At 27.3% G+C, this 12,299-nt stretch overlaps 1 protein-coding gene across 2 annotated transcripts in view; it reads left to right on the forward strand.

The window, feature by feature from the left end:
- Nucleotides 1-10,625, forward strand: part of Paip1 (Poly(A) binding protein interacting protein 1) — a 53,625-nt gene extending 43,000 nt beyond the window's left edge. For both annotated transcript variants that reach the window (XM_067279313.1, XM_067279312.1), the window contains 5 exons: nt 3,473-3,595; nt 5,396-5,508; nt 7,021-7,135; nt 7,245-7,351; nt 9,182-10,625. In XM_067279313.1, coding sequence (XP_067135414.1) covers nt 3,473-3,595; nt 5,396-5,508; nt 7,021-7,135; nt 7,245-7,351; nt 9,182-9,263 — 540 coding nt within the window. In that variant the 3' untranslated portion in view covers nt 9,264-10,625. The remainder of the gene's footprint in view (nt 1-3,472; nt 3,596-5,395; nt 5,509-7,020; nt 7,136-7,244; nt 7,352-9,181) is intronic.
- The last annotated feature ends 1,674 nt before the right edge of the window (nt 10,626-12,299 follow it).

Here is a 12,299-nt window from a genome sequence, read left to right on the forward strand (position 1 = left end):
CGGTGAAACTTCCGTTAACCTAATGGGTACTTTACGCGGATTCGAGATTAGTTTGCCAGGCCTGGGCTTTTAAGCGTGCACCGAAAGATTAGTAATAATAACGATAAATACCAAGTCAAATCAAAAGTTCAAATATATTTAATTAATAACTAGAACGTACTACGTACAAATGTCAATAATTCCAAACAAAATTTATTAACGAAAATCAACAAGTCAACCCGACAATAAACTTAGCTACTTAGCTTAACTTAATAGTAATTCCCCTTTGAAATTCGACAAATCAAATACTTAGAAACTATGAACAAAATCTCTTACTAATTAAACGTCTATCCGTCACCTCACTATACGAAGAAACTATTTCCTCAATCCTTTCGATATCGTCAAATCGTCAATCGAACTCCTCTTTAACACCTTGGATCGTCCAATTATCAATCTGGACTTCTATCAGAAAATACTTCGCTTTCGAATCTACCTCACTCTCAACGTCGCCTTGATTTGGAATTCACCTCGGTTTGGAAATTACCTCTCCTTCTTCGGTTAACATACGGGTTTTATACTGTGAGGTGACGTCAAACTTGAGCTGGGTTACTCCCCTTATTTACATACTTAGTTGCTAACATTAACTTTCTTTTCTGGCAGCTTTAAGTTTCCGACAAAGCTTATAAACCGTTTACAAAATATTTATCATAATTTTCTGGGATGTTTAAGACGGTTTATCAAGTATTTCTCTACTAGTGATTGTGGGGACACCCCTCCATTTTTTTTTTTCTGCGGACTGTTACTTCCGCCAGGCAGCGCAAGTGCGCAAGATGTTTCCTATGGCGCTTATTTCTCCGTGAGTTGTTTTATCTTCATTTTTCATTACTAACAAGAGAGTGGTGGGGAACCTTTGTCCTAAATAAACATAAACCCCAAACAAAAGATAATAAAACGGAAATAATAATAAAATAAAAATAACGTTCGGACTCAGTTCCTTACAGCTATGTCAATATACACTTGCTTTAACTCATGTATCTTGATCATTGTAATGTTTACAAAGTTGTTTTTCCTTTTCAATACTTATATTATTTGCAATACTTTTAACTTTTCTTTTCATCGATTCCCACCAAGTGCAGTCCTTTTTTTCTTTGATGTTAAAAATCACTTGGGTTGTGTAAGCTAGTGTTCATTTTCCAAAATATGGTTATGTTAGGTTTGAATTTGCATCTCTGTTTAGCAGAGTTAGGTATTAGAATAACATCACTATGGTTTGTTAAATGATTAGGAATGAATTTGCATTGTAATGTAACATGTTGGACTTGATTGGAAATGTAGAATCTATCCAACCTGGAATAGGAGTTATTTTGGTGGTAGGTAAATTCGCATTCATTAGGTTCATTTTACCACAGATGTCTATAGGGTCAAACCAATCTTTCAGATGGAAAATTTTACTTTTCCTTTTGTTTCTGGTGTTCCCTATTCTATCTATATCTTTCTCGACAAAGTTGAAGTCACCATTTAAAAGAATATCATGAGTTGACTCTAAATAAAGATCAAGGTTATTAATAAAATCTTTTCATGCTTTAGGGTCTCCTGACAGCCAGTAGACAGAAATAATTCTCTATCCCAAGTGAATCTTCTATATCAGATAGTACAAAGTGGCCATAATTGTCATGTGTTTGGTATAAGATGTTGATACTGTGTTTAATGAAAGTCGCTGTCCCTCCATTGCATCTGTTCATGTGAGATCGTATGCATTGATAAAACTTATTGGTGTTACAAGCAAATTGCTGAAAATTTTTATTCTCACTAAGCATTGATTCTTGGATTAGTGCAATATCAATTTTATTAGTTAGATGATGATGAATAAAAATCTGCTATTTATTTTTATAATTTAAACTGTTGATATTTACTGAAAGAACTTTTAGTCTGTTATTCATTCTGATGGGATTATCATGACCTCTAGTTCAATATTATTTCTGGATGGATTTGTATTATTCTGTTCATCTTCAGTGTTGAGACATCTTCATTCTGTTAATTAATATTTCATATTTATTTGTAGTTATAATTTCACAAGTGGATGGTGTGTTGCAGCTGTTTTTTAATTTCTGAGGTCTTTTGGTTTGGAGTAAATTTTAATTTTTTTTTTTTTTTTTTTTTTGTCTTTTGACAATTTTCTCTGGAGACATCTCCATTTTATTATCTTTTAAGTTTACATTTTCTTTGTTTTCAGGATATGTTATAGGGCAATTTTTGTGCCTGTTGTCTGTGTGCAATTTGTTCTGTTTATCTTTTTCACTTACCTGTGGGGTATTTTTAGTTTTCTCTTATTTTTGGCATGGCATGGGTTGAGAATTCATTTTCTATTCCTATTTTTATTTCACTACTTTCAGGTTCCTGTAAAATGTCTTCAGTGTCCATTATGTCTGCCCTGCCCACAAATTCTTCATCAGTGCAGACACATAACTGTTCTTTGAACAGTTCTCAGGAGAATGTCCATATTTACAGCAATTATTACATTTTATTGTGGTACGTTTACATCATAAATATCCAAAAGTTTTACACTTGTAGCACAGCCAGAAATAAATATAAAAAAATAAAAATTTTATTTAACAACGTAAAAAGTTAAATCTACAGAGACTTGTTTTCACTATAAGGGAAATGATTTTACAGTTTTAACCCCTTGTTTTATAAACTTTAAACGTGAGGAAAAATAATGCTAATGATGTGATAAAATAATGAAATAATTACGTTACACATAAAAGTAACTAAATTAAAATTCCAAAGGTTCAAACTTACATTATTTAAGTCCAGTGCCTAGCATCTTATCCATTAACCACTGAGCTGTGAAAGTTTCAAAGACTTAAGCTAAATGCTCAATTTTCAGAGGCCCAGTTTTTGGAAACATTTGAGAAGTGGGTCCTATTATTTGGATAAGGACCTGTTTGTGTTTAAAGCTATGTGCTTATCACATTTTGTTGGAATCAGAGACCCGAATGTCCAGCCCTCTTTTTGTAAGTGACATTTTACTTTTGCTTTCCAGACACCAAACTGATTAAAGCTACCAACACCTGCCTTAATCATTAAGTAAAAACTGGTGGCAAAAAAAAATTTTAAACTGGCAAATGACTGACAATATTTTTAAATTTTCCAGAGCAACCCCTGCAATAGTAGTTTATTACTGATATAACTATACTGTAATTATTTTTTCAGTAATTTTATTGGAAATCTATGCTTAAATATTTAGTCATTTTTAATTCAAGAACTTTATTTTGAAATTATTTATTATAAATTAAAATTTTCATTAAGTCAAAAGTTAATTAAACACCTATTGATTAATCACCATGTCAAAGAATATTGTGAAAAACATGAATGTATTTAATATGTTGAAAATTATTGATTTTATTTGAATTAATTATTTCAATGTGATGAAAGTATGTGTCTTTTCATTCTTACATATTCTAATGGATGTAAATTTAAAAAATTTTTTAAGGTTTCTCAGAATAACGTGAAAGAAAGAATACTCACACTTGGAATTGGCTTATTGGAGATTTTAGATACATTGTTGAAACTTTCATCATCAGACCATTTGAAATGTGCTTGTCAAATTTTAAAGGTTAGTTATATAAATTAAAAATATATCACTTGATTTTTAATAATTAGTGTCATTGCATTAAAAAATTCCCTGCAAACTTTTCTGATAATTGAGGACATGAATGAATGATATATTACAATTCTTCAAAACTCGATTATCATATATGGATGGTGTAATTTATCTATCTCAAATACCACACTCCAAAATTAAATGACACTATAATACCCACTGCAGGTATTAGTGTCATTTATACCAAAACATTTATATAATAAGTTAAATATCAATTCATTCAAAATTTTGATTTTGTAACTTAACACCTTCATCCACTCATGTTTTCAATTGAAAAATTTTAAAAATAGTATTCAAGAAACAGAAGAATAAAATTCAATTTATTTAAATTTAATGCAAATACAATACAGAGAAGTTATTTTAATTTAGTCAGTATTCTTATAAATAAATTAAATGTAAATTATAACTTTTATTTAACTTTTAATTAATGTTATTTTTATAATTTTGTCTGATTTTGAAAACTGCTATAAGTCAGTTTTTGAAAAAACTGATTTACATCATTTTTCCTTTCAATGGTTTATTTATTATTTTCAGGGTTTGCCTTGCTCTTTAGGAGATTTTGGGATATTTTTATTTTTCATCATTTTTTATGTTTAGTGCTATTGCATACTTAATGAATGATAGTATAAATATCATTTATTATTTATAGCATATTTAAAAAATATTTTCTATTTAACGTAATGGAACTAGTTATTGTAAGTTGAGACTTACTATATCTATTTCATACCTAGTATAAATTGAAGAGTATACAGTAGAACTTAGTTAAGAAGTTTTTCGAGGGACCGACTTAAAAACACTTCTTCAGGGGGAACTTCTTATGCAGAAATGCAAATAAGGCTTTTCTTTCAATAATCCATATTTATTAGGCTTATATACATTTATATTTATTTAGATACATGTCTAATGTAGCCTGTTTCATCTATTTTATGTAAAAAAAATTACATTGTATGATTTCTATGAATAAAACCATAGATCTACAAATACTTTATTAACAATTGTTGAAAACTTACAGTATTACCAACATGTTGATAGTGCTTGTTAAAACTTGCTGTTTGTTGCGAGCATTGTTGCCAGATAACTGTCAGAAAACTACAAATTTGTCTTTAAAGCAGTCTAATGTCACATGTACAGTGACACACACAATTTTGTACATTTTCTAATATAATTTTTTTGTTTTTCCATAAGCAATTAAGCTTATGGAAAAACAAAAACATTATAAAATTTACAATAGGATGCAGTTTAAAATGTTCTTAAGCCAGTCCATTTTCCAACTGTGGACAAGGATTTCTGTTTAGTTGAGCAGGAAATTTTATATGGAAAGAATTTACATATTTCTTAGGGAGAAAAAATTGAGATTTTTCAGATTAGACTTCTTACACAGGAAAACTTTTAATATGTTAACTTCTTAAATAGATTCTAGTGTATTTTTTTTCCTTACACAAAGATTTATGTTGTTGTTAAAAACCATTGAATGCAAACTTTGATATTTAATTTATTTATTTATGATATTTTAATAAGATATATTTTGAAATTTTTGTTATAAGACCTGATGTGTTTTTAGATTTTAAAAATATACTGAAAATTTTCCATATTATGATGATTATTTTTAAGTTATTTATCGTCAGTATGTTACATATTATGCCTTTTTAGATATACACTGATTGATATAATCACATTTTAAAATTTAAATAAGACCGTATTAAAGTTTAATATGTTTATAAGATATATAATTACATGTATTTTAATATTTAGTGTGTAGGTGCTCATCTTGAAGATCAGGAGAGAAATATTAGATCGAGAAGTATAAGTTTAGATTATATTTTTCAATCATTAAAAAATATCAGTGAATCTGGTAATTGTAAATCGTAAGTATTTAACTATTTTGTTGCTCTAATAGATTAAGAATTAATTTCTTTTTAGTGAATTTATTAAATACAAGATTATTGTCTTCTCAAAATTTTTATTGTTAATATTTGGTGTTTATATATTTTGACAAGCATTAAAAATTAAACATCAACATCCAAACAACACCAGGGTGAAGTCAACAACATACCTTGAACCTATTACTTGTGTGAGTTGCAAGAAAGATAAAGTACATCACAAACGTTTTCAAACCAATTAAAGTTCTTCCTCAGGTGATACACAGCATTCTATTTATTCTGAGTTCCATCAGATATTCTGTGTATCATCCAAGGAAGAACTTTAATCGGTTCAAAAACGTTTGTGATGTACTTTATCCTTCTTGCAACTCACACCTCACACCTACAACAGGTTTAAGATACATTGTTCATTAAAAATTAATGTTTGTATAAAAGTTTAGAATAATGTAAATGTTTTGTGGATTGTATAAAAATTACTGATAGTATACTACTGAAATATTTTCAAATTTGTAATTGTAAAGTTATAATAATCACTTTATAAGCATTGGTAAGCTTACAGAGTAATTCAATTAATAAAATTTTAGATTTTATAATGTAATCTGAAGAGAATTGAACACACAGTTGCCTGTTGATACTTTTTTAATCATAATTTAATGGTTTTATAGTTGTTTTAGACTTTTTATTAATCGTTTGTTACTAAGATTGTCTTAAAATATATTAATTATCAATCTTTATTAGCAAAAAAAGAAAAGTATCCCTGTTGCAGGGAGAAATTACATATTTCTAGAAAGTACAAAGATAGTCTTAAAATTTCTTTACATATATGTTATTGAATACAATATTTGCAATAATTTTCATTCATCAAGCTTTCATTTGACATGATTCAGACTCAGTTGTTTTAAATCACTTGTTTTAATTTAAAATGTTTAAAATATGAAAATAATACACAGAAATATATTCTTAATGACTGTCTTCATTCCTTTTGTTTCATTCCTGTTTTGTTTCATTTTATGCCAAACAAATTCACATGACAAAGTCAACCATTTTCTTTACTTCTACTATTTGAATGAATTTTTAATTATTGGTTATTATTTGTAATAACTTGTAAATTTAAACAAAATCTGAACTTGAAAATTTAAAAAAAATGTCTCTAGATTGAAAGGAATTTAAAGCAGTCATACCTATTTTAAATCTTTATGCTGTTACACTTAACCTAATTTAATTGATTTTTAGCTTGCATATTTTTTCTAATAATAAATTATAATTAATTTAATTTTTAATTAAATGTAAATTAAGTTATAATTTATTAATTGTGACCTAATTATAAATTTTATGAAAAATGTTTTAATTTTTTATAAAGATTATCTTCAAATTTTCATATGAACATTTTATGATTTTTTGAATAATTTTATTATCCTTTTTGATTGTTAAATTGTTTATTTTAAAAAATATTATTGCTAATCTTTGTTTACTGAAAATAATATTTTTCTTTTCCAGAGATATCAAAGCAATGATTTCTTCTGTTTTAGAGCTTAGGGCTCATGATTGGGGAAGAACGTCTTTGCCTGCAACATCTACTTCCGTTGAACCCGTTGTGGATTCCACTCGACTTGTCTGTATTTATTCATACATATTTTAAATTAGGAAAAATATTAATTATTTATTCATTTTTATTTTAAAAATATTAAATTTTCTGATCTAAACAAAAATATATTTAATAGAATGAACCTGTATTTTATGGACCTGATGGTCTTCCAATAACACCAGAAGAAGCTTTGTTTCTTGAAAGCCAACGACTCAGTCCAGACTATGGAGATGATGAATATGAGTTAGTTTACTTAAATTTAAATTTTTCAAACTTATACATAATCAAATTAAATATGTAAATAAAATAATGCATATGCATATATATAGGCATGCATTATTTATATATATATATATTTACACACAAAAGAAAGTTTGTGCAAATGTATTAAATTAATGCATTTGTTAAAAATGAAAATTTTCAGTTCAAATAGAAAATTTAAAAAAAAATTTATTTGATTTAAAATTTTATTGTAAATAGACAGGAAAATTATTAATTTAAATAAATAACTATAGTAAACCCATCACTAACTCAAACTAATAGTGAGTGTAGGTTGTCTGAGTTTATGAAAGTATAAATTAGTGGGGTATTTTCTCCAATGATATGAAAAACAAAAAGGTGGTTATAAATACAGTAATTTATTATGATCAGTTAGTTCTGTACAGAAGTTTTAATGAGCTTTAGTATTTTATACTTCTGAAATTTATTATTACAGAAGGTCAAAAAATTTTCTTACAGTATAGTATATAGCAATGTAGTAACTCAACTCTTTGGTAACTTATTGACTACAGTAATACTGCATAGTGCATAGTATTACAAAGACTCCTTGATATTGAAAGCACTTGTTAATTATATAATTTTTCTATTATCAAGAAATTTAAATTAACTACATTTTTGTTTTTTTTTTAATTTATCAGAATATTGCAAAATCAGAGTTGGCAGGGTACCAGTTAGCAAGGATTTACTGAATTTGATTTAAAAGTTTTCGTTGAGTTTATTATATTTTTAAAGAATTTATATTCCTTGTGGAATCATTACAAATTACAAGAATTTTTTTTTCCCAATTATTTTATCCAAATTCATGTGTTTTGAAAATACATCATTGTGATAATTATATAGTGTGTGTGTTTATTTTAAATATTCAGCGTTATTTTAAATAAAGGATTTTCTTTAAAATAATGCTGTCTGATAACTTATTGCAGTTCTTTTTATATATAACTCTAATTTTGGATATTTCCAGACTGAAATATAATCATGTGTTATAATCAATAAAGATTATAAAAATGTAACACTTCTTTTCTGATAATTTTTTTAGGTGTGAAGTTAAATATTGATCTGTCAATTCACTGAAAGTGAAAACAATAATTTGATAAGTATATTGAGAGTAATATGGAACAGTGACTTAGCCAGGGAGGGTCCTGCTAGTAACATTCACTTTTTTTTTTTAATAAGTATAAGTTTAAACTGTACAGTTTAAACTTATACTTATATTTAAAAAGTTGAAGTTTAAACATCAATGTGAAACTGATGATTCAAACTATGTGCAATTTGTTTGGGAATCTCACATAATTATTATTTATATACTAGATTTAATTGCTATAAATCAATCACAAACAGTAACAATAATTTGTGTACTTTTTGAATTGTAGTTTTAATCAAACAACATTTCATACTTAGTATTTTTTAGTTGTACTCTCTTGTTAAATTTCTTGCTGCACTAGTGATATTGAACATATAATTAGTCAGATCTCTTTCTAATTAGTCATAGATATCAGCTTTTATCAAAGTTATTGGGTGAATATTTTTTTTAGTCTCTAGCCAATCAGCAATAAGAATTATCATGTCAGTTTTATCTATTTATAGAATTTTGCAATAAAAACTTTCATAATTGCTAAAAGCATTTTGTCTCTAGATCCATGTGCAGTACTCTCAGAAGAATAACACAGGATTTTAGTTCACTCATTAAACCATAATTTTAATTATACATGAATAAAAAAAATTTACTTTTCAAGAAATTTTGAAAATTAGCTCAATATTATATATCTGTTTAATTTTGTATAATTATTTTTTCAGTGATGATCTTTATGAAAATGATGAGATGGATGATGTAATTCAAGAAGCATATGAAGAATTTCTGCGCTCAACTGGTCAATAACATTAAGTACTGGAGGTATATTCCATATAAAGGGGGGACAAATGAACAGACACCAACCAATCTCTTAGAAAAGAAACATTGCAAAAAAATAAAAATAAAAAACTGAAATATTGTATATTTTGCTTGAATTCTGTATTAACTTTGTTGGGATAAAATAATATTTATGTTAATTTACTTTATTAGAATATTCTGTGAAATATAGAAAAAAAAAAAAAAACAATTAGTTCATTTCAGAATCTTCCATCCAAACTGGTTATTCTTATTTTTTAAAAGAAAAAAAATTTTGAATCTTTCTTTGTTTCTTTTCTTTTTTTATACATGTATAAAAATAAACTGAGGAAAAGAAGCAATATTTAGTTTTAAAAACAACTAAATGTGATTGGAAAAAAGTAGTTACAGTTATTAGAATTATATATTGGAGTTATCTCTCAAACGAACAATACAGTGCAAAAATTGAAGTAGTAAGGAACCTAAAGCCTAATTTTTTTTTGTTTTTAGAACTAAAGGTACTTATACTTAATGCTCATATAGATTTGTTCACACCCACAACTTTATCATTTTTTTTTTTTTTTTTTTTTTTTTTTCTTTCTCTAACTGTTCAATTTTAATTTTGAATGTATTGCTGTTAACAAAGATGATATAATTGTAAATACAAATTATTTAACATTATTAAATTTTTTTTCTATTTCCAAAAATTTCACTGATGGATTTTAGATGAGAAAAATTAATAAAGCAAAAAACAACAATAATAATAATAATAATTACATAATTTACCATTTTTAAATAAATTCAAGGCAGCAAAAATGATTTCAGAAATTTTTATTTTCTTGTTGTATATTATTTTGTATTAATAAAAACAAAAAAAAAAAATATTTACATTCTTGCACAATATAGTAATAATTATATATTTTAGTTTAAAAAAAACTGTATAAATGATTTTGTATCCTTAAATTAAATATATATAAATATAAATATATATATAAAAATATAAATATATATGATTTTATTCTTGTAGAATATATTTCGGATGTTTTACTATCGGTGAAAATTTTTTGTAGAATTAGGTGATGAGAAAAGTAGAACGGGGGATTGTTTTAACAATAATTACCTGCAAACAAAAAGAAGAAAAAAAAAACAATCGTACTGTGATGACAGCTGTGGTGTAAATACTTTTATCTGGTGCATTACAGTGGCTATGGCAAAATATTATTTCCATTTTTATCTTTGCTACATACTGTATACAAAACAGGAAATAAATATTTGCAGAAAAGTGTGTAATTTTATATAGCCTTAATTGTAAATAAATAATCTCATCGATACCAAATTAAAATTTTGTATGAGATTAAAAAAAACTGTGAAGGATATTAATTGTTTGTTGTTATAGTTTACCGTTTAAAAAAAAAAATCCAAGGTTACCGAATTAGTATTGCAATAAATCAAGCTGAATTTCGCAAAATTCGTGTCATAACAATAAGTCTTAACACGAATTTCGATGAAAGATCGTATCGATTCCGTGTTATACCCTGTATAATTGAGTTGCGTGATCATAATTTATGTAGAAAACGAATAATATTTTTGTATGAATTTTTATTTAACGAGTATTCCGAGTGGGTGTTGCTTTTCATTTCCATGCAAAATACTTTTTTCGACATCACTAAAATGTTGGATAGATTGCCTTTCTTTTATTAAAATTACCGAAAAGTATGTCGGAATTTAATACACACATTTCTTGAATTATTTCGTAAACTTTTTGTTTACGAAATGATTCAAAGTGCAATTTTATTCAAATTATCATTCTTTACAGGATTCCAAATTGTGGAAAGTCACTGAAATTAAGCATTTCCAAATGAAGCACTATAATCATACATTTTTATTTATTGCTACACGTCACAATTTTTGGATAAAATTACTGCATTACCTTCTCATAGAAAGCTCAGTTCAATTTGCCACGATAGACCTATTTCAAATTTTCCGCTCTAAGCCTTTAGTCACACACTCCAATTAACATGTAGCAATACGAATGTGTTGAGAACGTCATGTGATAGAAAACTGTTCGTTGAATCGTCGAAACGAACCCGGGCCTATCACATAACATTCTCAACAAATCAAGTCGCCAGATGAAATTCTAAATGTGCCGGATTTTTATCCAAAAGTTCCTAAATTTCCGTAGACAATATTCTTTAATGTAATTATACGCAGGCTTATATAAATGGCGTTAGTTACATTAGAAAATAGTGATACTAATACGTATAGACAAAAGGTTTGGTCGATGTTACCTATGGTTCCAAGATGGCGGCTCGTCTGATTCCAGCAAGGAAACAGTGGGGACGCACGACCTAACCTAATTAGGTTGTTAATAATTATGGTAATTTATTAGATCAAGTTAGAACGTGCGTCTCACTGTTTCCCTTCTTATATTTGCTGGAATCAGAGACGAGCCGCCATCTTGGAACCATAAGTAACATTAACCAAAGGGGTTTATTATATGATGAAATCGTTGGCAAGATTTGCTAGTTTTTTTTACCGATCTGGTAGCTAAGGTTGTTAAGTCGTCAGGTTCTGGATTCGAATCCTGCTTAGGGTACTTGGGTTATGGATATTTGTGTTACCGTTTAAGGAGAAATAAGTTTAGGTTACATACACAGCATAATTTCTTAATGCCAAAACGGACGAGGAGCCGAAGCTATTAAAGATTTCGTATTAAAATTCCGTTAAGAAATATAGGTGAGCGTTATTAAAATTTGTTAGTACAGTATATTTTGATTTCGTGGCGTAAAAAATAAATTTCTATAAAAGCTTTCGTTTATTAAGTCCTGGTCACTCTGTTTTATCATAACTTATTGCATTGTAAAGTTTGACGAATGCAGCAGAAACTGTTTTTGTGTGCATCGTACAACGTAGCGCGCAACCTCGTTAAACAAAACTTCAAATTCATTTTGTTGGATGGTGTACGCACACCGACAAATTAAAATGTCTCGCTATACTCGCGCGTGTGAAGTAATCAGCCGTTGCAATTTCAACATTACTTCATAATAT

Source organism: Centruroides vittatus, unplaced genomic scaffold (assembly GCF_030686945.1).
Source record: "Centruroides vittatus isolate TY-2023 unplaced genomic scaffold, ASM3068694v2 contig_863, whole genome shotgun sequence".
NCBI classification, from domain to species: domain Eukaryota; kingdom Metazoa; phylum Arthropoda; class Arachnida; order Scorpiones; family Buthidae; genus Centruroides; species Centruroides vittatus.